The following is a 24,539-nucleotide window of genomic DNA, read 5'->3' as shown; positions in this document are numbered from 1 at the left end:
CAGGATCAGAATATTTTTCACAATTAATGTAAAAAAAGATACGGAGCCACCAAACCATCCACCTCCACCGCCGACCGTAGGAAGGTTAGTTTGGTCATTTGATGATCCGCCGTATCCGAATCCAGCTTTGATATATTCGTCTTCTGATAAACATTTAAATTCGTCTTCGCATTCAAGTAATCCAGGGCTCGTTTGATTGCCTCCATGGCCAGGTACGCTAGAATATTCAGATTCTCCATCGCCTCCCTTTATTCCGCCACCATCGCCCTTGTTTTCGTAATTATAATAATATTCATATGAAATACCTTCGTCATCGCCCTTGTTTTCGTAATAATAATATTCATATGAAATACCCCCGCCACCGCCCGCAACAATTACTCGATGATTTAGAGAATCTTGGCGAAGGCGAATGTCTGTTGCCCCTCCCCACTGCTCAGAAGGTAGGCGTATTCTTTTGTGCAGTCTCTAAAAATGCCAGTGCCATTGCCACCACCATTGTAGCCACCATAATTAGTATTGCCAGGGTTACTACTTCCTTGGCCTCCGATGTAGATATATGCCGTTGTAGTAGCTTTCAATGAGATTGTGCCTTTTGCATAGCCACCAAGGCCGCCGTTTTGGCCGCCTTGTGCTCCCCAAACTTCAAAGATGTATCGGCCTGCTTGGATTTCTGCTACATATGGTGTGCAATCATTATTTGATTTGCAAGGGTATTCAAACGTAAATTCATTCAGGTCCTGATACGTAACATTTGCAGTTCCTTTACTTGAATTTAATAATCTATAATTGATAAACATCCAAATATATCAATAAAATTAATGTTGAAAATTTCAGTCTTGATATTAAAATCGAGTTTCATGAACTAAGGTATCAGTTGTATGCTTTATCGAGTGAATGATAATTCATGAATGCATGATAGAAACGCTGAAAGTATGGCATAAAATGAGTTGACATTTTTTGACTACATTGAATTTCGGAATCAATGAGCCGCGCATTTTAGAGATTGCAAGTGACTACTTATCTCATAAATATTCATATTTTTCTGTTCTGTCTTTCAATTTCAAATTCAATTAAAATTTCCTGCTTCTTTTGTCTTAATTGATATACAATATAAAATTTTGTATGGTAAAATCCAATAAGATAAGCGTATTTGTGATTGAAAAACAATAAAAATTTTATATTCCTATTTTTTTTTTCAAAATTAAAGACTTATACTGCCTGATGGTGGTTATACTTTGATACATGACCAATAATGCTTATATCTTCATCTTCATCATGTGCAGGAGTTAAATTTTCAATTTTAGCATCTGCTTCTTCTTCTTCTTCTTCTTCTGATATATCTTCAGTTCCATCATCATTGATAGCCTTTCCAAGAAAGTCTATTCTGTTAATGGCAATGCATGGTGGTTCTCCTGAAGTCGCTTCTGTTTGAATTAGTCTGATGTATTTTGCTGTGTACTTTGAATCCATTTGATATGTCTTGCTACGGCATCTTGTCAAAGATTTATCTTTTTCAACCTTATGAACGTCAATCCATGTGAAATTATCATCTGAAATTTGAAGCAACCAGCTGTAAAGTGTGCAAGCACAGCAGCCGATATTTTCATCACAGCAGTATCCATAATAGCCACAACCAGATCTAATAAAGTACGCATCAAAAACAAATTTCTTATTTTTTAGACTAAAAGTAATCCATGGGAAAACTGCATGGTTTTTTGAGCATCCAGATGACCAATCTTCCTTTTTATCAACTGGTTGTATAGCTAAATCTGGAGAAGAATCTTGAAATCTTCCATCAAAGTGGAGCTTTGATGTATTACTTACGTTTACACTAATTATCTTGTCGTGATAATATTTACGAAATATTCCTCGTTCACTATTGAATGTTGAAAGTAAACATAAGAGCATTGTCACTTTTCAAAATTCAAATCATATTTGATTTGTTTTTAAATAATAAAATAAGCCAATCATTCGCTTTGCTTTATTTTTGCCGTTGAAATTTTTTATGAAAACAGTTTTTCATGAAAAATTTTGGATCAATGATGATCAATTTGTTATGGAACTTTATGAATAGCCTATATTCCGTGAAAGAATGAAAGTTAAATTATGATGTTTATATGATATATAATTAATTATAAATTGAGGAAATAAAATTGTATGTTTGTAGGAATAGTAAGAATATATTTAACATTTAACTGTAAAAAGAATCTAAACTGGCAATATGAACTATCTATATGCAGCCAATAAATTAACAGCATTTTTTAGATTCTTCTTTCTTTGGCTGCAATCTAGGAACAGCTTCTTCATCTTCTGTAATTGCTACTGAATGTCTACTTTCGATTAATTGGGTGGCGGCACCTAAAAATAATTCGTTGATGCCTTGGCCAGTAAAAGCAGATGTCATATATGATTGGTACCCACAATTTCTTGCAAATGTATCGACGTCAATTGGATCTACTTGCCATGTTTCTTGAGGCATATCGATTTTATTTCCTGCTATGACAATAATTTTCTCATCTCCATTTATATTTTTGAATGATTCAATCCAACTTGGTAAATTTTCAAAAGATTTCTTTATCGTAACATCAAAAACAAATATTCCAATTGAAGCGCCCCTGTAATAAAGAGGTGCTAAAGATTTATATTGATCTTGTCCTGCAGTATCATATATATCTAAATCGCATGATATATCATTTACTGTTACGCTATATTGATGATATTGTGCAACAACTGTTGGAACAGATCTTGAATTAAATTGGCTGTTTATAAGTCGAGAGACGATACATGTTTTACCAACACTTGAGTCTCCGACCATAACAACTTTCTGAGATAACATTCTTTAAAAAAAAATTACAAAAAATATTTTCTCCTGCAGAAATTATAGTTGTTAATATGTGTCTTTCTTGATTCGTTATTAAAGTTTTCACTCCCAAAATTTTATGTCAGTTTTATCATTCAATTTTGAATTGAGTCGGGGTAATTTTAGCTAAAAGTGACACGCCTGTAAAAAATGACACACCCGTGAAGGGTGTGATTACCGATCGGTAATTTCGACAGTTTAGAATTTAAAATTTTTTATGGAACTGTTGCGAGTTTCATAAAGAATTTAAGGAATATAAGCAAAGATTTGAATCAAAATCTTAGACCTAAGCCGCTCGATTCGCTCGCGGCTTCCGCAAATTACAGATCAGCAAAGATTTGAATCAAAATCTTCGAACTAAGCCGATCGCTTCGCTCGCGGCTTTCTTTATTATTTTAAATTTGCATATTTCCATCAAAAGTTCATAAGGTAAAAAATTTCGTTTATATTATTGCAAAATAAAATCTTCATTATCAAAATAATATTAAATGATAATATAATATAATTTATAAACAACTATTATTTAATAAAGTTTAATTGCCAAGGTTCATCTAATTTTTTTGATTTTTAATGTTTTATTGATTTTATTTATCATGTATATATCTAATGAAGATTATATATGTAAAAGATAAATACCTTAATATGTACGTAAAAATTAATGAAATTTATTTTGAATGTAGAACCGAGCAATTTTCAAATTTTGTGCTTTTTTTGAATTTTCTCGATACCAGATAAGTTGTGTTGGCTAAATAATATATGGATACAATGTGTCTTATAGATGAATATATGCACAAAGTTTAAGAGGCCATTTTCTTTCAGAAACCGAGATTTGTGAATTTTTTCAAATTTTGTGCTTTTTTTGATATTGAAATTTCATTTCATTTTTTTGATGCATATCGATGCACCATGCGAACTTAAAGAAAGGCTATCTTATATAGATGCTATGAAAGCTGTCATTGATAACGAATGCCATGCAGGTTGTCCATATCAATTAAAAAAATCCAAATTTAGGGGGAACAAAATTAAAATTCAGGTGTAGTGCAGATAAATGTGAAGCATGTATTTCATTTCTAAAGGATGATGAAGAATATATCCTAACAGAATATAATGGAACACATAATCACAATCAAATCAAAGATGAGACAAAGAAATACCACACATTATCACAATGCTATCGTCGGGTACTTATTAATTTTATAAAACAGGGGGTGATCCGAAAATAGCTCAAATTGAATGCGACAAAAAACTTGATCTGGATGATCCACTTAACAGGCCATCTTTTTTGAATGCATCTTCAGATCAAATGAAAACAATTCAGGAAAAAGGAAATAAAAAGATCAAAGGTATTCAAAAGTACGATGATAATCAATTCAAGTCAACTCGATTATTTAAGGGTATCAAAGAACAAGAGTCACCAAAAGATTTAATTTATTTCGATGTCGATAATTACAACAAACCAAAGAAATTAATCTTTTATTATGCTTCTTTCAAATTTCTGGACATAATCAAAATTGTGAAAGAGCATTTTATTGATGCAACCCATTCATTACTTGAATTTAAAATGTTGTTTTACATGATATCAGCCAAATTTCCAAATACACATGCATTCCCAATTTTTCAATTTGTCGTTTATCCAAACACTTCAGAAAATATTGCATTCTGTCTCAAGGCATTTTTTAACTGGGCAAAAGTAAAACCAAAATATTTTATGTCAGATTGTGCACAAGAAATCGAAAATGCGATTATCAACTCTTTTCCAGAAGTTATCCTTCATTGGTGTGCAGTTCATGTAATGAGGGCGTTCAGAAAAAATTTGAAAGATTATGCATTTGAGAGTTCAGACAAATTGATATTAGATACAAAAATGAACTATCTTGCATACGGCAGAAATGGCAAGAAAGAATGGATTGAACCAACGTTCAAAAAAATTCTGGAAATAGCCGAAAAATTCCCAGAATTTTCAAAATACATACAAAATCAATGGATATCAAACCAAGAAAGATGGACAGCCGCTGAAAGAGATGAAAATTTAGCTCTCACAAATAACATTTCAGAATCGATTAACAAAAAAATTAAATATTACTACTTTGGCGGAACAATTTTCATGAGATTTGATCGATTTGTGATGAAATTAATCGATTTTATCGTTCCTTCATTTTATTACAGAATTTCTCAAGATATAAGGCTCAGAGACAAAATTCCAAATCCGTTGCCATCTGAAAAAAAGCCAAAAAAGTCTACAATCAGACTGGATACAGAAAAATGTATAATGCTCACTGATAAAATTAAATCGTTAATAGTTAACTCATCAGCAAACTTAAATACGCTTCAATTGGGTTTAGATGACCTACTTGATAAAGTTGTCAAGGCAGCAAAGGTTCAAAAACGAATGACCCAGTATTTTTCGAAATTAAGTATCCCAATGGAAATCAAGCTTAGTATTCTCACGCAAATTACAGAATTTGGATGCAATACCCCTCAATTCATTGTTGAGAATGCCAAGTCTTTTCAAGATAAAATTATTACAGATTTCCACCTTCAAATTTATACAACATTATAAAAATTTATGAATAAAAACTTGATATAAAATAACATTTTTATTTTTACTAAGAAAAAAAGGTTTTTGATAATAAATTTATTTTATTTCGAAAAAGTAGCAATAATCGTAAAAGGGTATTGATAGGCTTGCTAAAGTAACTAATTTTAGCTGTCAAATACTTTTGTATTTTGAAGTAAATTAGTATAAATTTGTTTTTACTTTTATTTCGAAAAAGTAGCAATAATCGTAAAAGGGTATTGATAGGCTTGCTAAAGTAACTAATTTTAGCTGTCAAATACTTTTGTATTTTGAAGTAAATTAGTATAAATTTGTTTTTACTTTTATTTCGAAAAAGTAACAATAATCGTAAAAGGGTATTGATAGGCTTGCTAAAGTAACTAATTTTAGCTGTCAAATACTTTTGTATTTTGAAGTAAATTAGTATAAATTTGATATTATTTTAACTCCCTTTGAAAACCTCAATTTTCCATACAGAGGGAATGGGAATAGCATCCAATATTCCCTGAGAATGGTTGCGCATTCTCAGTTCCCTCTATATTTCGAACGAAGCTCTCATCGGTCTTTTTTTTAATACTAAACGTTTTTTTTCCCTGTCACTTTTAGCTAAAATTTGGGTTTGCCATTTTGAATTTGAGGGGAAAAAAATTCCAATAATTGACGAAAAATACAAACAAAATGTTTAATATTATTATTACAATTCGCTGTCTGAAGATCTACGATTGATTTGACCCAGACGATCTTCAATTAGTCTTCTATGTTTTCTCATTACGCTCTGGAAGTGAGAATCATTCGGAAACATGGCTTTGATCGAGTTAACAGCTGAAAGAGCCAAAGGTAAATCTTTTGTTTCAATTTTCTCGACAATTTCTGAAGGAGTGTTGGAAAGGAATGATTCTCTGAGCTCCGGTCTATATGTACGACCATTCATCCATTCAGAAACTAATCTTGTTGTTTCAAAAATTCTTAATTCACTGAAAGTCAGTGTTTTCTTCTTCATTTGAGGGCACATTACTGTATCAATATCATCAGTAACAAGTCTTCTGCTAAGAAGTTCATGATATGGATCTGTTTCAAGATTCCTATTTGAAATAGTCTCCATGAGGTCATAAAGGAGTTTCTGCTTTTTATGAATGATGACGGTATCAAGTTCTTGTCCGGTCTTGGTATCTATTTGAAGGCAAATTCCAAACTTCCTTTTATATTTCGAAGCATTAAAATTATTGGTCAAAATGCCTACAATAGAGTATTTCTTTGATGTGTCAAAGAGTCTACTATCTTTTGGATTATTTGTAATAAGATATTCTCCATTGAATTTGAATGGTTCGAATAATCCAAGCAAAGAAAAGACTCCTTGGCAAATGGAAGACTTATCATCTCCGATAACTGCAACTCCTTGGTTAAGCAATAGTGATTTCCATATTTTGGTGTAATCTGTGTCTTTGCCAAAATAATGATAAGGATCTATTGAAGAATAGCCAAAGTTTGAGAGACCAAAGTATCCGCTTGCTTCAATAGATGAATAGAGAACTTTTCCTTCTGCTTGTAATTTCCAAGAATTTATAAACGACACAACCAAATTAAACCTTGTGTCCTCATCAAAGTTTGTGTCATTTGCAGGGCAGTTCTGAGAGACCTCGCTGAGTAAGTTAAGGAATAAATGTGGATATGGTAATGAAGAAAGAATAATGATTGAATCGACATTTGAGCCATATTGGAAGCTCCATGTATAGGCTGTCATTGAGCCAACTGTGAATGCAAACACAGATGACTGTGTACCCTTTGAGAGATTCTTCGGAAACGCACATGAGTAAAAATCTTGATTGAAAATCTGCAAGTCAAGGTCATCTGGGGTGAATGCTGTTATAAAAGAAGCTTTTCCAGCTTTGCAAGTGACAAGCACGCAACCCTCAGCAAAATCCTTCATGGCAGACCTAAATTTTGTGAAGCGCGCCAAGTGCGCCAAAAAAATTCCTCCGTCACTTTTTGTGTAATTAAAATTTTGTATAAATTTCCTTTTCAGAGTTTAATGGTGTAGGTGATTATCAAAAGACCAAAATACACATCTTTAATTTACAAATTTGAATGACCAAATTTGAATTCAAAATTTGCATTGCGCCAAATTTTCTATTAAAATTATGTTCGCAGATTTACGAAAAATCAATAGTGTGGAATTTTTTTAAATTGGAGCATTAAAAACATATTATACAAGATATATAACGGTTTCTTAATATACGCGAATGTTAAAATGAACTCCGAATATATATTTTTGAAATTATTAAATTTCATAAAATTGATCAAATGTGTGAATGAGAGATTCCATAAGCTTTAATACATATATGTTGAAATAACAATATTCATAGATCTTTGAAAGATTTCAAAATACTGAATTAGAAATATGTTCACATGGGCGAAAAATTACAATTGTTAAGCATGACTTAAATTTACATAGCAGTTTGCAATGTCAATGAAAAAATTAATTACGGGTATTAAAAATGAGTAAAATCCATTACAAATGCTATGCCATTATTGAAATTAGAATAAATATATTACGGATATGATTTGTTCATTCGATTGAAAATAAAAATTTGATCGCATTTGCTAGTATTAGTTGGATTTTACTATGCAATCACTATTTTGTAAAGAGGTTAATAATGGAATGGATTTTCGTAGCTTAATGGCGGCCGATCAAATTGACAGATTCACTGATTAAATTTGAATTATCGTTATGGTGAATTAATTCAATGTCATTTCAATTGAAAAACTATTGAAACACTATTGAAAAATGATCGTGGATTTATGCAGAATAATTAGCCAATAGCACCGGTAAAATTTCTTCAAATTATCGGAATTACAAAAAGGTTATTTGAATTATCGATAATTCTCTATTGTCAATTCGGTAACTTGATTACAACTATAATTTTAATTTATTCGAGAAAGGTTATTTTCCCCATTCAATATTTTAAGGTACTGAATTCACCGGATAAATTAAAAACCTGGCTTGGAGAAAAATCTTAATTTTGATATATAACCAAGAATGATAAATATAGTAATCAATTTCCACTCTATGAAAAAATCGAATTGAATGTATTAACAAAATAGACTTTTCTAACAACATTGCTGATAATTGATAAATTAATTAAATTGACACGAATTCAACATCGTTTGCAAAAATTTTGAAAGGTTATTCAAAAGCTTGCAAAAATTTTATTCCCAAGATATTTAATTTTTTCAATGCAAAACGAGCAACAACAACTTAATTCATGGGCCAAAATCTCCGTTATGGGCAAAAACTTAGATTACCCAGGACAAATCGACAACTACGTCAAGACTCATAGATACAACATCTTAAATTTCATTCCACTTACATTATTCGAAAACTTCAGGATTGTTGCCAACGATTACTTCTTATTTATTCTTGTCATATGCTGTCTTCCATATTCTCCAGTTGAATGGGTTTTCCAACTCATCCCATTATCCTTCGTTTTGCTCGTTTCAATGGTAAAAAGCGGTATTGAAGATTACTTAAAGTTCAGAGAAGACCAAACAAAAAACAATACTCAGTATTTCGTATATCAAAACAACAATTGGGAAGTTACAAAATCATCAGCCATTCGTATTGGTGATCTCGTCAAAATCAAAAACGACCAAATGATTCCCTGCGATTTATTATACGTCTGCTCATCAAATAACGATGGAATATGCAACTATTCCGAGGCAAATCTCAATGGAGAAACAGCTGTTAAAACGATGGCTGATCTTCCAATATTCAACAAAACAGATATCATAAATGATCCAAAATCATATGATGTTTGGAATATAGAACTCAACGAACCATCAAGATCTTTAAATTCATTTTATTGCCGATTAATAAAAGGCGAAGAAAAGTTCTCGGCTTCAATCAACAACATATTATTACGCGGTATGACACTGAAATACACTGATTGGGTAATAGGTGTTGCGATCGCTACAGGAGCCGACACAAGAGTCATGCAAAACTCACGCGTTCCACCCGCTAAACTTACAGCTTTCGATTACAGCGTGAATAAAGCTGTAATTTTGATTTTTGTTTTGATGTTATTGATCGTAGTAGCAATCTCGAGTTCGTGCGTTGCTTTCGAATTTGCTGGTTCATTTAATGTAATTGATGACGTTCTTCCATCAATTGGCATTAGTTTTCTTCAATCAATTTTGCAATATCTAATTATTTTCTCTTATATGATCCCGATCTCATTGATGGTGATTATCGAGATCCTCAGGTTTTGGATTGCTATAACGATTCACGTTGATCAGGACATGCATGATGATGAAATGGGAGATGCAGTTCCACACAACTCAAACATGCTTATCGACATGGCTAAGATCAATTTTGTCCTCACAGACAAGACAGGAACACTCACAGAGAACAAAATGAACTTAGTTTCTTTTGTTGATCATTCTGGAGTTCATTCTCAGTATTTCTCGCAGTTTTCCGCTGAAGATAAGGAGAAAAGCGCTGATATGTTACTCAGTTTTGTCCTTAATAACTCTGTAATTGTCTACAATTCTCCAAATGGAATTGAATACAACGCAGAATCCCCTGATGAAGCAGCTTTCGTCAAATTCGCTTCTGAATGCAACTGGGTTTTGAAAGCAAGAAATCCAGCAAGAATTGCTATTGAAGTTAATGGAGTTTACCAAGTTTATGACATAATTGCTGTTTTCCCATTCAATTCAACAAGAAAGAGAATGACAGTTGTTGTCAGGAAACAGGGCGAAGAAGGTCTTTTAGTTCTGACTAAAGGAGCTGATAACATCATCTACCCAAGATGCAGAGAAGTATATTTCAGACAGGAGCTTAATGATTATGCAATCAGTGGCTACAGAACTCTTGTTTTCGCTATGAAAGAACTTTATGGAGAAGAAAAACAGAAATTCATGGAAAATTTGAACAAAATCACTCTTTCTATGGACAAAGTTGATGAGAAATTGTTAGAATTCGCTGAATCTGTTGAACAAGACTTAGAATGCATTGGAATTACAGCAATTGAAGACAAATTACAAGAAGGAGTTCCAGAAACAATCGAATGGCTAAGAAGAGCAGGTATCCATGTTTGGGTATTAACAGGAGATAAGCTCGAAACAGCAATTGAAATTGGAAAAACATCAAAAGTTATCCCACATGGTTCAGATGTTTTGATTTTAGGTAACAGTGACAAAATCGTTACATCATTAGACCTTGGAAGATACATTGATGAGTTTGACAACTTCAATGATCCTGTATTAGTCATTACAGAGGAAGTTTTGGAATTCTGCTTAAGTAATCAGTCTTATCTCTTCTTCAAGCTGGCAATGAAGTGCAAATCTGTCATCTTTTCAAGAGTCTCTCCATACATGAAGGCTAAGATTGTTAATTTGGTCCGAACAAGAAATAATGCGATCACATTAGCAGTCGGAGATGGGGCCAACGATGTCGGAATGATCCAGGAATCATCAGTTAGCGTCGGAATCTTCGGTCGTGAAGGAACACAGGCTGCTCAAATGAGTGATTTCGCAATTCCAAAGTTCAGACACTTACAGAAGCTTATCGGTGTTCACGGCCATTGGACCCTTCATAGACTATCCTATGTAACGATGATGATGCTTTACAAGAATTTTGCCTTCGAATGCATCTTAATTTGGTGCTATTTCAACAACTTGGCCTCTCCATCATCGTTCTTTGATGGTTTCCTTATGACATGCTTCAACTTAATCTTCTCTTTCATTCCTGTTATTGTTTTCGGATTATTTGACAAGGACAACAGAAGCTCAGACTTAATTGATCATCCAGAGCTTCATGGAACATACAAGAGTCCATTGGAATATTCTCAGTTGACTTATTATTTAATTCTCGGAATTGTCCAGTCTGCGATCATTTATGCCATTCTTACGTTCTCATGCCCAGATTTATCCATGATTGGCACTGGAACATTGAACTATGTCACTCTTGTTATTGTTATTTCAGTCCAAATTGCATTTTGGTCAAATGACTGGAATGTTTATGCCATTATCCTTGATTTGCTATCTGTAGCCATTATGTTTGGTGTTCTTCCATTATACGGCTACTTAATTGATTCAAACTTCTATGGAAGTGTTTTAGAGATTTATACACGTTTCGATTGCTGGATGGGAATGATTTTGGCATCGATTATCTCGTTGTCTATCTCATTCCTTGTTGAATTCTCTTTAAGAATCTTAAAGCCATCCTTGTGCCAGCTTGTTCACGAAAACGAGAACTCACAAGCTGTTTCCTGCGATACTTCTGATATGGATCCAGCACTTTAAGTTATATTATTATATTATTTTTGTTTGTTTTTATCTAAACTTCGGTTAGGTTATTTTATTGTAATCTTCTTATTTTTCGGTGTTTTAACATGTTAGCGGTCGCCATAAGTGTTTTTACGATAAATAATTGAGAAAATAAAATATTGAGGTAAAATAAGATTAAAAAGTTTACTTAACTTAATCAAACAAACATACAAACAAACAATTTAGCAATGGGTCCTGGAGATATCGTCGCAGGACTTCGAATGGCTGATAGAATTTCTGCGTGTTGGCTCAAAGTCCTTAAAAGTGCGGCCTGCTGGAAGTACAAACGTTGGTTTATTATTTGGTGCTGACGGGCGCTTTAAAGACATTGCGATATTCTGTGGATCACGGTGAAAACACCCCTTATAACTACGTGACTGAACTGGGATGTTTGGAAGGCTATTCCAGGATGCTACAGGAAGACTCTGACCTGGCTGAGGCTTGTCTTGGAACATATCATTGTTTCCTGTAGTTCCATTATGTCTATGGATCATGAAGATTTTGTTTTGTGGCAAACCGAAAATTTGACAGAATTAGAGGCTATTGAATTTTAGATAACTTTTGTTCACATTTCCTCATAGATTAAAATTTTATTGAAATTTTTGAATTATCGTTGCTTTTATTCAAAAATTTTCAATGTAAATTTTCAAAATTTATTTAAATTTGCGAATAATGAATTTCATTTCTCCGATCTCTCGCTATTATATAAAGCATATTGAGTCAATTTAATATATCGTGTTAAAACAGATGAATATTCAAACAATAAAGTGTTGATCAGATAAAATTGAAAATAAGGAGCTATTTTTAGGATTCCTGTATTCCATAATAGGTAGATATTTGCAATATGTCGTTATTTCAAAGTTATGGAAGCAATCTTATTCCGTCTATGAACTTATCCTGGTTTTCCAGAACACTTTCGATGTTCCCTGCTTTGGAATCATCTATAGCATCTAGAAACATATAATCGTTTACGGACTATTCTCTGTCCTCCCTCAATATTACAGCATTTTCATTTATATGATGTAATAATTGGCTACATTAGCCAATAATTCATCTGAAAAACTCTTTGGCTAATGATCTTTCGAGTTACGATGAGATAGTTGCTAAGAAATTTTTATTCAAAATTCAATATTGTTTATAATCGAAATGCTTGACCACAGAAAACAATTTACACTCGCTGACTACCCTTTTTCCAAGCTATGAACTTTGTTTAATTGAGAACCTTTCTGTAAATTTTGGAAATCAATTCACTTCTCTGTTTAACTCAATTATTAATAGAGTTAAAATCGAGAATACTTTATAAATAAGTTATTAATTCGTTTATTCATGATTTTAGAGTCTTAATGAGAATGAGACAGACTTCTCGCCACCATCAACGAGGGAGAGGACAACAACTATTGGGATCATAACGATGGCATCTTCAATGCCAAGATGAAGGCAATGATCAAACTTATTGCCAGCGAGGGTAGATTCGATTGGATAAACAGCTAAGCCTGCTGCAATAGCAGAAACAGCCATGCAAAGGGCATAAACTGCAACTGAAACATACTTGTTTCCAGCTGATCTGAGATACTTTGAGTGGATGATCCAGAAAATAGAGTCAATTGGCATTCTGATCATCATATATGGGACTGTGTTTGTGTACTTTTTCTGATATCCTCCCCACAATGCATCAATAATACGTGGAATTGAAGCATGTTTAGCGAGAGCCTTGTAAGCCTTGGGGAAGTGATAGATGCGAACGAATGGGATGGTGAAAACATAGAGGATTGCAACAACAAGAATGGCAACAATTGAGTAGAAAACTGGTCTGAGCTGATCATGGATTGACTTAATGAATTTGATCTGTAAGAGCCAGTATTCACATAGCGTTTCGATAATGTACAAAATTCCGCATGTTAAACCCATTAAGTAAAGATCACACTCTTTATAAAGATTCAAATCAATACTCTTGTGATCAATTACATATTGAATAAGGTATGCAATTACGCCAGCAAGAAATCCTGTGGCAAAAATGATTGCGTATTTCTTCACGGTAGCAAGGAACTGATCGAAATTCATCGAATGTGAGGTGAATTGAGAATTTTTATAAAGCTTTTCAAAAATGAAGTCCTAATATATTGCTCATGAATTTTTAAAACATAAAAAATGACATTAATTTTTTGTGAATTTTATTTGAAAACAATTGATAGAAACAACAAACTTTTTATTTCGACATGCTAACCAATATTTTGTAATGAAAGGTATCTTTTACACATCAGATGGAGAGCAAAACTGATTGGAGTAGAGTGTTCCTTCAGGAATCTCAAATTTTCCTTATTCTGCAAACAGAATTTGTGATGATTGATACTAGTATAGATGAATATACACTGCCTAAAATATCCATTTTTATACGAGAAATGATCTGAATGATAAGTTTGACTACACATTTTCAAAAAAATTATGTTTCCGATTTAAAATCTAAACTTCATGATTTATTTCAAACAACACATATTATTACCAGCAAGATCCACGCTTGTTCTCAATTTCAAGACTAGAAATTGATGTCTCAGGACTATGATTTTCTCCATAATCAATAATTGATGAGACCATACTTGTGAATAAGTCAGTAATTCCTTCTCCTGTTAACGAAGAAGTCTCAATATATTCAGCATTATACTTTGATGCAAGTTCAAGAGCATCACGTCTTGAAACTTCACGCATTGGAAGATCACATTTGTTTCCAACAATGACAATTTTAGCATCAGTCTTCAATGAACTGATCCATTTTGGTATATTTTTGAATGATTCTTTGTTGTCTAAAGAAAACACAACAAAAGCTCCTGTAGCGTTGCGAGCATAGATTGGAACCATTGAGCGGGATTTCTCTTGTCCAGCTGTATCCCATATCTGAACTTTTCTCTTTGAGTTATGATAATCTAATAAAAGTTCGCTATAACCTGCACCAACTGTAGAAGAACAGAACTTTGGAATAGTTCCATGAAGGAACTTCTCGATGGTGGATGTCTTGCCAACACTAGAGTCACCTAATAAGACAATCTTATCATGTCTGAGTTGCATTTGTTATAATGAAATTAGATACAAATTGAAAAAATTCTATAGAAATTCTGAGTCTTTTCAATCTATTCAATAAAAATTTTTGCGATCCAAATTTGTGGAAGTTTTTCAAGAGAAAATTTTAGATAATGATTAAAATACTGTAAGCATCATATTATGTATGATATTTTTCAGAATTTTTTGCAAAACTCAGAAAAAAAGAAGCTCATCTCAAATAGCGTTATTTTTGAAAGGATATCCAAAATGTGTTTATGTGATTGTATAGTTGAATAAAAAGCCGCTCAACCAAATAGTATGTGTATTGTATCCTTGTTGTTTAAAGATTTCTTTGGAAGATTTCTGAAAATTATTTTTGAGAGAATTTGCGATCAAAAATATATCACGATCAAGGGATAAAAAAGCATTCTATAATATATAGATTGTGTTTATTCGTATTTGATCCTTATTCTTGCAAAATGTAAATTTTTCCCAAATTTCCCAAAATTCATAGATAGACAGATTTTACTTGCAAGAAAATTTAATTGGCTAAGTTTGCATTAATATAAGTAGTATTCCATACATGTGTGCAGCACTTCATTCTTAGATAATAAAGATGCAATGGATAAAATAAGGAAGAATAGCACTTTCCAGGAGCTAACGAATCTTTATTGCATCTTTATTATCTAAGAATGAAGTGCTGCACACATGTATAGGTTATATATTGGAGCCAGGTAATCTAATCAGATAATTATTAAAAATGGTAAGGAGCCAACGAAAATATATAAGTTATATATTGGAGCCAGGTAATCTAATCAGATAATTATTAAAAATACGACAGTACTACTCGTATATTGTTCGTTATTTCATATTAAAAGTTCCGACAGACAACATATCTCATCTCCATTTCGCTCATCTATGAGATGAAGATAACAGCAAACTTAGTGCCGCGGAAATAAAAATAATTGAAAAAAAATATTAATAAACGTACACTTGATGAATGAATTTACTCTAGGTTCAACAGAAATGTTGAGTGACACATTATTGCAGTCTGTGAACCAAGATAACTATCTCAAAGAAGTGCGCGCTGAAACATTTAGTATCCTTCATATAAGATTGAAATTCTTTCAACTCTGGAAATCGTTGATAATGACAGAAAAACAAGAAAAGGAATATATTTCGAAAATTCATCAAAATCTTTCCGGAAAACTACTTAATTCATATTTTATGAAATGGAAGAAACAGATAGAGGCATTCAAGAAACTTGCATATCTAAAAGAAAAGCTCAAAGCAGAAAAATATATTAAATTATGGTATCAAAAATACTTAGATTTATACCAAAATGAAAGAAAAGAAATTGAAATTCAATTAATGCGTCGCAAACTTTCAATGAGAATATACTTTAATAGATGGAAGTACGTTAAATCCTTAGAAAAGCAATCGCGCAGATATACTAGAGATGCAAATCAAATTTTCCTTCGTAGAGCATTTATGGGCTGGTTTAATATAATTGACAAGCGCAAGAAACTAGCTCGTAACTTTGAAGATATTTCTAGTAATCACTATTACTTTTCTCTTGTTGGATTTTGGGATTTTTGGAAAGATTCAACAAGAAGACAAAGGAAATACAGAATTTGTCAGAAAAAGGTTAACAGTATCATTCAAGGAGTTTACTTTTACCTATGGAACGAAACTTATTATGAAAATATTAGATTATCAAAATTATTATCGAAATATCAAAAAGCAAGGATTGAAACTGTTACCGAGACAGTATTTTATCGCTGGTTTAACAAGTATAATAATAGAATGCGCATTACAACAGAGCTTTCTAATTTTATGCAAAATTCAAAATTGAATTTAATGAGAAAATACTTTGATATAATGTGTGATATTCATGAATCAAGAGTTAATGATGACAAGATGGTAAATGACGTATCAAATCAATTGCAACTTTCAAAATTAAGACAGATTTTTTATCGTTGGGCAGATGATGCCATTTCACTGAAAAAGATACACGATAAGATCAGAAATGTAAGGAAAATGATGGTCAACTCTTCCTTGAATCGCTATTTTTCAAAATGGGTATCGAATTACTCCATTTCGAAGTTTAACCGCGAAAAAACACAAGAATACATTGAGAAATCGACAAACACTCTTCTCAAGAGATCATTCACACGTTGGGGTGCATTATTCAAGTCAACAGTTGCCACAAAAGACTTGAGAAACAAAATTTCATGGTTTATCAAGAAAAATTATTACAAGAAAGGTCTTAAAGGATTCAAGCAAAACAAAGATGAACATGACATGATACGTAAAGCAGCTATTTTCAGAAGAACAAAGCTCTTGTTAACTATTTATAATCCATGGAAGAAAAGTTACTTGAAATTCAAAAAATTGGAGTTCTTAATTAAGTCTGTTATTGATTTTGGAAGAATTGTTTCAATGAAGAAAGGTATAATAGCATTCAAAAGATATCATCAATATCTTATCAAGAAGGAAGCAGAAGAAGATGAAGCAATGAAGATTTACGAAGACAGAAAAGTCGAAATTTTTGTCAGAGGTTTCATTGAAGGATCTAAAGGTTTCTTTGCAGCACATTCTGAAAGTGAAGACCTTCTTAAAAGCGAAGATTCTGAAGAATCAATTGATGAAGTCCCTCAAAAAGTTGATGTTGTCCAAGAAAAGGAACCAGTTGTTGAAGAAATTCCTAAACCAATCATTCCACCTGATTCAAAACCAAAACCACTTCCAAATTCAGCTCCGAAATTCGAAATTCCAGAAATCGTTGCACCAAGAAGACCAAGTTTCCTTCCTGCACCAAATAAACCAATTGTATCCAACACAAGTTCTCCTTCTAAAGTTCTTCCTTCATCTCCTCCATGTTCTCCTGAAAGATTAAGAATTGACAATGTCATAACACATCAGAAAGCTATTCCTTTGGAAGAAGATAAGCCGAATAACTCTTTGACACCTGTTGAGTCAGAAAAACCAAATGAATTAAATCAAAAAGTTGAAGAAATTCCAACAAATGATCAAAAATCGGAAATTTCTCCTAAAATTGATCAAGAAAAAGAAGTTGATCCATTAACTGTTGAACTTCCTCCTCCCAAACCTCTTCCACAAGGCATTTCTCCAGTTAATGCATCTCCAAAACCTCTTCCACAAGGAATTGAATCTGTTAAGGCAACACCACAGCCATTACCAATGATACCTCCTCAATACGAGAAATCGGCGAAAAGAACTCGTCAAGAAGTCATCGAATTAGTCATTGCTTTCAGCAAGAGATTGAACGAGATACAGAGACAGCCAATCACTCCTGAGCTGAAGAATGAGGCGTCTCAGATAATGAATGAAATCATTCAGCTCAAATCAGAATTATCTGTTTGTTTGTAAATTTTTAACTTATATTAGCGTTTTTCACCTTGAATATGTGTTTTTTCTTTTTACATACTTTTACTTACTTATTCATAGCAAAACCCTACTATAATATGCTGTCTTTCAGTGAATAAATCCAATCAAGCAAAATGTGCTTGGTTTTTTTTTGTATTTAAAGCCATTTTTAATCGTTATATGTGTATTATCTTATAATGATCTATTTTCATTGCTCATATCGATAAGAGCACGACATCAAATCAATCAAGGATGATGTTATTTGTTAAATATATAAAAAATGCAGTAAATTCAAAATGATATAAAATAAATACTAAAAAGAGACTTTTTGATATCCCCTACTTAATAATGATGTAAACAATTCGCTGGACAACTGAAAAAGATTGTATTGCATCATTCATCATCATTTTCGATGTAATTTTCTTTAATTCGAAATATCTCGTCGTTATTTTATTGATTTTAAGATTCGTTATTGTTATTATTTCTAATAAATAAGGAAAATTCATTAAGAAAACATCTCATTAATCCTTTTTCAGAGGGAAAAAATTCAAATTTGAATCCGATCGCGATTTCAAAGTTATTTCAAATTTTAAGACAGTAAATACTGAATACGTTTTTATAACAAGCCATTTTCTTATTATTAATGAAAATACACATTTGAGGTAATTCAATGAGATGTCTCAAAACTCTCGCATGTTCAATTTTTTATGCAAATAAATTTGATATTCTAAATTATTTTCATAAATACTCCGTTTTTGCAAAAAGTTTTTGATCGTACGATTATTTCCATTGAAAATAAAAAAAGTCGAAATTGCCATTTAATGATTGTATTTCTAGATTTGAAGTTTTTAATTCAATTAAAGTTTGATCGAAGGCTTTCAATTTGCAAAAATAATATTTAATATGCTCCAGATTATCTATATCTTTCTTTATTTTTCAGTTTTGAATGTGTTCACAAAAATGATTTATATTTTTAATTTCTAATTCATTTGTATTTAAATGAGGACTGCAAAACTATCTGATGGCTATTCAGTGTCATCAAGCGAAGATGATTTTGATGAAGATCTAATTAAAAAGAAGCACATTATGTTTACGAGTGAAGATGATGAAAAATTGAAAAATATTGTTGAAGAATATTATCTGAACGATTTGAAAAAGATTAACTGGACTTTTGTGTCATCATTGATGTCAAACAAGAACAGACGTCAATGCAAAGACAGATACATCAATTATCTTCGTGATGGATTAAACTATGGCAAATTTACTAAAGAAGAAAACTATCTTCTTCTTTGCAAAGTTGAAGAGTTTGGCAATAAATGGAAAATGATTGCTAAGTTTTTTAAAAACCGAACTGACGTCATGATTAAAGCCCAATATCGTAAGCTGATGCGCCGCCATGCCACTATAGATAATGTCATATTTATTAATGTAGATACTCACCGAAGAGCAAAATACCAACGAAAACATTTTAAAGAAAATAAAAGTCAGCAAAAAACTGAAATCCCCAATAAGAATGATGAAATTCTAAATGAACTGGAGTTTGATGATGAGTTTCTTATCGATAAATACTTCCAAGATCCAAAAATAGAAGAATTTTCAATCTTCTAAGAATTATTATGAAATGTGTAGTTGTTGTTATTAATTATAAAAGATTAAGTTAATTGGACTATTATTTACCATATGAGATACCATTGAACCGAAAATTCCACCTCCAGCCTTGAATATGATTCTATCTCTTAAGCATTGAATCACAGCAACTGCCTTGTTTATTGATTTTCATTTTGAATCAGGAAATATTAAAGACACTTGGATTTCTGAATCGCCTTGTAATTCATCGATTCCTTTCGATGTGTGTTTTATTAGTAAAATATCTTTTCTCACATATTTCAGATATAAATGCATAAACAAAGTTGAATCAGGAAATATTAAAGACACTCCTGGATTTCTTGTGATGTATTTTTATAGCAAAATTACTGCCTATATATACACCTCTAAATATTGCAGTATTAGAAAATAAAATGGGTGCATATTTAAATGCAATAAAGACACTAGCAAACTAACACCATCAAACTTTTGGACAAATTCAAGCTATATATTTTTAAAAAATCGTAAAAATTACAAACAATTTATTAATGATTATTTTTGGAATTGGGATAAGAATTTCTTGTATTTCTTGATATTTGCAGCAAGAACTTTCTCTTTCCTTTCGTCATTCATTTTAACCCAGTTTAATAAAACAATATCATTATAATGCATGTTTTCTAAACATGATTTGTATTCTTCAACTGTTTCTTTCGTTGGATACATCAATCTGTATCCTCCTGCATTGGCCTGTTCATACAGAAACTCTTTAACAGTCTGTATATCAGAGATAACTGGTTTTTCCCATGGATCTTGGCCTTTCATCACTGAATTTAATCTTTCATTGCTGACACTTTGACGAACAGCCTTTTCGAACTCTGTAACTACGTCAGATGAGGTCTGATATATCTTAAAAAGCCTTAGAGTGTCAAGCATAACAGGTAATTTCAAGTCATGGTCTAATTTGGAATCAGATCCTTTCATTGATGGGGAAATGTTCACTTCCATGACATGGGGATTAAGGTTTTCATCTAATATGATATCAATACCATACAATTCAGAAGAAACATTGCGATGATAAACATATCTGATGTGTTTATCTCGAACTGCGGTCATTCCGATCAAAAACGTCTTCGTAGCTGTTTGGTACAATGAATCAAAGATTTTATCAGCATCATATCCGTTTTCTTTGAGATATTTGTGGAAAAATTGAAGTGTCCACTTCGAATCTTCAACAGATTCTTCTCCTGAGCATCTAATGAAGTTGGAATCGTTTTTGTTAATAGAGAAATTCGTTAAATGGGAGTGCAGATCTGTAGGATCATCCATTTTGTACTTTTGAGAACAAAATCTCGCCATTCCATTGGAATGAACGTAGATTTTAAGGGGATTGACGGATGGTATTAAAATATACATTCTAATATCAAACTTTCGCCCTGTGATAAGGAATGGTTTCTCGATATAAACTTGAACTAATCCAGATTTTTTCGGAGGCTTATTTTCTGATGAAATGACTTTAATTCCTCGACCTCTTGATGAGGCTGATGGTTTCTTAATCCAAAGCTTGTGTTTCTTCCATATTTTGCTTAAATCTTCTGCTTGATCTGGTAAAAGATAAGAAGATGGGTAAAATTTTCCTAATTCTGGTTCTTTCTTTTTGAATGACATCATGTATTTGTGAAAATTGTCTTTTCTTCCGATTAAATATGCACCAGCAAAGTGGTTAACTTTTTGCCAAGGGCCAAATGATGAATATTCTGTAATATCGAACTGTTTCCCCCAAACTAATACTGCTTGTTTTTGATCTTTCGTTTCTTTTAATCCGCATAAACCTAAAGCTTCTCTTGTTAACTCTGTCATTACTTCATGTTTGTTAAACTTGAGTTTAACAGCTGGCATTTCAATTTCTTCACCAACATAAGGAACATGAAGGTATTCAATTGATGAAGAAATTGAATCGAGAAGCATTGTAAAAAAATGAAAACAAAATCAAAGGACTCCCTCAGTAAAGCCATACTACTTTGGAATAATCAAATAGTTTCATAAAATTTTAATAAATTATCTAAATAATTGAAGTAACATCGATCTAACTGTTTAAATCATATTTTCTAGTCATGGAATTAAAATCTCCTGATCTTATTTTGTAATCAACTTAGACAGAATAAATTTGATTAATTTCACTATATAGACGCCTGTTACTCAGTTTTTTAAGTCTACATCCCTACATAAAATCTAGTGCTCATGTATCAAATGGATTACGCTATATCAATTCAATTCAATACGTGAAAAATATGCAAATCAAAGCAGAACTATCACATCAAAGAGTCATGCACCAGGTGCAATATCTATTTTCTTATTCACTAGTTAGCACACCAATTCTCTATCTTAAAATCTGAAGTTGTCAAGTTTTTCGAACACAAAATGACTGGAGTTTTCTTATTTCCAATGTTACTTTTGCAGATAAAGCCATTTGAACCACGTAAAGATAGTGTCCTCCAAGATAAAGAAATCTATTCCAATCTCAAAATCTCAGCTAGTGGCTCAATTGGCCAATATTACAATTCTAAATGCAACCCAACATATCCGAACATAACAGTTTCAACAGATAATAGCATTGCTAAGTATGATTGGTGCTCCAACGTTGCCCCAGATCGCGATCATCCTCCGTGGATCCAATATGATTTTGGACAATACAGAACATCATTAGTTGGTTATTCCCTCCGTGCTGGATGCTGCTATTACGGAGCATGCTGCCTTGATGATAACACTTATATGTACGATTGCTGCTGCTCATTGTATACATTCTCTCTTCGTGGCTCCAACGACAACGTCACATGGGATGTTTTACATCGTGTTGAGAAGGATGTCTCAATCGAATATTGCTCGAACGCCCACTACGACTTCCCGAAGACAAAGCCTTACAAATACGTCCGTCTTGTACAAGAAGAGCCATACAAGGGCTGCAAACATTGCATGATACTCAACAGACTCGAATTCTACGGTGTTTCTGAAAAAGGAGACCCTATGGCTTTCGATGCTTTAGATGATATGAATGATGAAGAAATCAGTATTATTGGAAAGGTCAGAAACCATTAAATTCATAGTTTGACAGCGGTAAAAAAAAATTATTTTTTATTTTTAATAAAAATCAAAAAACAAACAAATTTATTCAAAAAACAAATATAAATTACTCTTGGAAGTATGGCATTTTAAGGATTTCTGCCATACTTGGACGTTTTTCGTGATCCCAAGTTAAACAAGCTTTAATTACATCTATATAGCTTTCACTCATGTGGGTTATCCTTTTTTCGAATGGTAAAGCCAATGGGAAGTACAACTTTCCTGTCTTTTTGTTCTGATAAGGTTCAATCTTTTTATATGGGCCAAGGAAGTCACAATACTTTCCAGCCTTTGCAACTAAGTAGTCAGGAGGTGATCCAAGAGCTTCAATCATCATATGGAAGAGTTCTTCTTCATTATCTGGCATAAATAGTGGTCTTCCATTCGCGATCTCGAAAAGAACGCATCCATAGCTCCAAACATCGATACCTGTTGAATACTTAAGGTTCAAAATTACTTCAGGAGCTCTATAAAATCGAGATTGAATGTATTCATACATTGTTTTGCCAACCCAACAGCTGCATCCGAAATCGATCACTCTAAGCGATGTTTTTCGGACCTGGGAAAACAAAACATTGTCAGGTTTGATATCACAGTGGATAATGTTTGATTCATGCATGTATTGGATGGCGTTTCCGAGTTGGTATGCTATGGTTTTGATCATTGGTAATGCTAAACTCTTGTGGCCATTATCTGACAAAACTGAATGTAAATTTTGGCCAAGAAGTTCCATGACAATGCAAAAGAAGCTTCTGAATTGAAAAACATCAATGTAGTGGAGTATGTGATGATTCTCACCATTCAATTGGAGATGTTTTAGAATGTCAAGTTCAAGGACCATTTGTTTATGGGTTTTCTTTGAATCTTTGATCACCTTGATGGCAACTGTTTGGTGAGTTTTATGGTCTAAACACTTGATGACAGAGCCAAAACTGCCTTGACCTAAAATTTGGAGCTGTTGGTATCTGTAGGCTATATGTTCATCAGCTTGAAATGGAAAGAACTTGGCACCCTTCTTAGGGGTATTGTTACCGGCCGGAATTGTCTGTCTGACATAATAGATTTGGAGGAATTTATGGATCTCTGACTTTTCATAAGGAGTAAGATAGTCTTTGTAGGTCGATGCGAAGTAACTTGGCTTAACAGGTCCCTGGAAATCATGTATTGACAATGTTTTTGGTGATTGAGATTCTGAGGTTGGTTTTGGAGAGTTGTTGATGAGTTTGGGTAAGTGGAACTGAACATCTGATTTTTGAAGATACAGAACAACTGGAGCTTTGTTTGGGACTACTATTTTATGCAGCTTCCTCATCCACGCAGAGAATCTTCAGAAATCCGATTTGTAAAATTCAGAAAACTTAGGAAAATTTTCTTACACGACAAAAAAATATTGTTAAAATAACTTTATAAACAATATTTCCTTAAATATTCATTGTAAAATTTCAATACACCTATTGAATTGTCGATGGACTCTGAATTTCATTAACACTGGAAAATGATTCCAAATATCATGCAGAACAATATTGTTATCGATAATTTCCAAAAAAAATTCAAAAATCAAAAAATGATAATCAAAACTATGAAATTGCTAATAAAAACATAATTTTCTGAATTTTTTGGAAAACCAAATCATAGAATAACACATATTTTAGATACAGAATCGATGAATCC

The 24,539-nt window shown here is 32.5% G+C and overlaps 14 protein-coding genes across 14 annotated transcripts, besides 1 other annotated feature; 5 read left to right on the top strand and 9 right to left on the bottom strand.

Annotated features, from left to right (window-relative positions):
* Nucleotides 1–215: 215 nt before the first annotated feature.
* TVAGG3_0366070 (glycine-rich protein family) lies at nt 216–1,201 on the bottom strand (the record flags this gene model as incomplete). Its single annotated transcript, XM_001324057.2, has 1 exon — nt 387–797. The coding sequence occupies one exon, from the start codon at nt 795–797 to the stop codon at nt 387–389; it is 411 nt and encodes a 136-aa protein (XP_001324092.1).
* Nucleotides 1,202–1,209: 8 nt separating this feature from the next.
* On the bottom strand, nt 1,210–1,908 carry TVAGG3_0366060 (galactose-binding domain-like family; the record flags this gene model as incomplete). Its single annotated transcript, XM_001324056.1, has 1 exon — nt 1,210–1,908. One exon carries the CDS (start codon nt 1,906–1,908, stop codon nt 1,210–1,212), a length of 699 nt encoding a protein of 232 aa, XP_001324091.1.
* A 253-nt stretch (nt 1,909–2,161) lies between these two features.
* TVAGG3_0366050 (GTPase protein) lies at nt 2,162–2,837 on the bottom strand (the record flags this gene model as incomplete). The annotated part of the gene is made up of 1 exon (XM_001324055.2): nt 2,249–2,836. One exon carries the CDS (start codon nt 2,834–2,836, stop codon nt 2,249–2,251), a length of 588 nt encoding a protein of 195 aa, XP_001324090.1.
* A 131-nt stretch (nt 2,838–2,968) lies between these two features.
* Nucleotides 2,969–6,041: a mobile genetic element.
* On the top strand, nt 4,164–5,420 carry TVAGG3_0366040 (MULE transposase domain-containing protein; the record flags this gene model as incomplete). Its single annotated transcript, XM_001324054.2, has 1 exon — nt 4,164–5,420. The coding sequence occupies one exon, from the start codon at nt 4,164–4,166 to the stop codon at nt 5,418–5,420; it is 1,257 nt and encodes a 418-aa protein (XP_001324089.2).
* A 41-nt stretch (nt 6,042–6,082) lies between the features above and the next one.
* TVAGG3_0366020 (uncharacterized protein) lies at nt 6,083–7,385 on the bottom strand (the record flags this gene model as incomplete). Its single annotated transcript, XM_001324053.2, has 1 exon — nt 6,112–7,344. One exon carries the CDS (start codon nt 7,342–7,344, stop codon nt 6,112–6,114), a length of 1,233 nt encoding a protein of 410 aa, XP_001324088.1.
* A 1,266-nt stretch (nt 7,386–8,651) lies between these two features.
* TVAGG3_0366010 (putative phospholipid-transporting ATPase family) lies at nt 8,652–11,720 on the top strand (the record flags this gene model as incomplete). Its single annotated transcript, XM_001324052.1, has 1 exon — nt 8,652–11,720. The coding sequence occupies one exon, from the start codon at nt 8,652–8,654 to the stop codon at nt 11,718–11,720; it is 3,069 nt and encodes a 1,022-aa protein (XP_001324087.1).
* Nucleotides 11,721–11,865: 145 nt separating this feature from the next.
* Nucleotides 11,866–12,238, bottom strand: TVAGG3_0366000 (uncharacterized protein; the record flags this gene model as incomplete). Its single annotated transcript, XM_001324051.2, has 1 exon — nt 11,927–12,238. The coding sequence occupies one exon, from the start codon at nt 12,236–12,238 to the stop codon at nt 11,927–11,929; it is 312 nt and encodes a 103-aa protein (XP_001324086.1).
* An 819-nt stretch (nt 12,239–13,057) lies between these two features.
* TVAGG3_0365990 (uncharacterized protein) lies at nt 13,058–13,805 on the bottom strand (the record flags this gene model as incomplete). The annotated part of the gene is made up of 1 exon (XM_001324050.2): nt 13,077–13,805. One exon carries the CDS (start codon nt 13,803–13,805, stop codon nt 13,077–13,079), a length of 729 nt encoding a protein of 242 aa, XP_001324085.1.
* A 435-nt stretch (nt 13,806–14,240) lies between these two features.
* TVAGG3_0365980 (GTPase protein) lies at nt 14,241–14,804 on the bottom strand (the record flags this gene model as incomplete). Its single annotated transcript, XM_001324049.1, has 1 exon — nt 14,241–14,804. One exon carries the CDS (start codon nt 14,802–14,804, stop codon nt 14,241–14,243), a length of 564 nt encoding a protein of 187 aa, XP_001324084.1.
* Nucleotides 14,805–15,473: 669 nt separating this feature from the next.
* Nucleotides 15,474–18,254, top strand: TVAGG3_0365970 (uncharacterized protein; the record flags this gene model as incomplete). Its single annotated transcript, XM_001324048.1, has 1 exon — nt 16,659–18,170. One exon carries the CDS (start codon nt 16,659–16,661, stop codon nt 18,168–18,170), a length of 1,512 nt encoding a protein of 503 aa, XP_001324083.1.
* A 912-nt stretch (nt 18,255–19,166) lies between these two features.
* TVAGG3_0365960 (RNA polymerase II transcription regulator recruiting protein) lies at nt 19,167–19,775 on the top strand (the record flags this gene model as incomplete). Its single annotated transcript, XM_001324047.1, has 1 exon — nt 19,167–19,775. One exon carries the CDS (start codon nt 19,167–19,169, stop codon nt 19,773–19,775), a length of 609 nt encoding a protein of 202 aa, XP_001324082.1.
* A 492-nt stretch (nt 19,776–20,267) lies between these two features.
* Nucleotides 20,268–21,811, bottom strand: TVAGG3_0365950 (protein polyglutamylation; the record flags this gene model as incomplete). Its single annotated transcript, XM_001324046.2, has 1 exon — nt 20,304–21,716. The coding sequence occupies one exon, from the start codon at nt 21,714–21,716 to the stop codon at nt 20,304–20,306; it is 1,413 nt and encodes a 470-aa protein (XP_001324081.1).
* A 358-nt stretch (nt 21,812–22,169) lies between these two features.
* Nucleotides 22,170–22,844, top strand: TVAGG3_0365940 (galactose-binding domain-like family; the record flags this gene model as incomplete). The annotated part of the gene is made up of 1 exon (XM_001324045.1): nt 22,170–22,844. One exon carries the CDS (start codon nt 22,170–22,172, stop codon nt 22,842–22,844), a length of 675 nt encoding a protein of 224 aa, XP_001324080.1.
* An 84-nt stretch (nt 22,845–22,928) lies between these two features.
* Nucleotides 22,929–24,198, bottom strand: TVAGG3_0365930 (PKc DYRK domain-containing protein; the record flags this gene model as incomplete). The annotated part of the gene is made up of 1 exon (XM_001324044.1): nt 22,936–24,180. The coding sequence occupies one exon, from the start codon at nt 24,178–24,180 to the stop codon at nt 22,936–22,938; it is 1,245 nt and encodes a 414-aa protein (XP_001324079.1).
* Between the last annotated feature and the right edge of the window lie 341 nt (nt 24,199–24,539).

This window comes from Trichomonas vaginalis, chromosome V (genome assembly GCF_026262505.1).
Source record: "Trichomonas vaginalis G3 chromosome V, whole genome shotgun sequence".
Taxonomy (NCBI): Eukaryota; Parabasalia; order Trichomonadida; family Trichomonadidae; genus Trichomonas; species Trichomonas vaginalis.
Note: the sequence above shows the minus strand (reverse complement) of the source record. Positions and strands in the feature narration are given on the sequence as shown.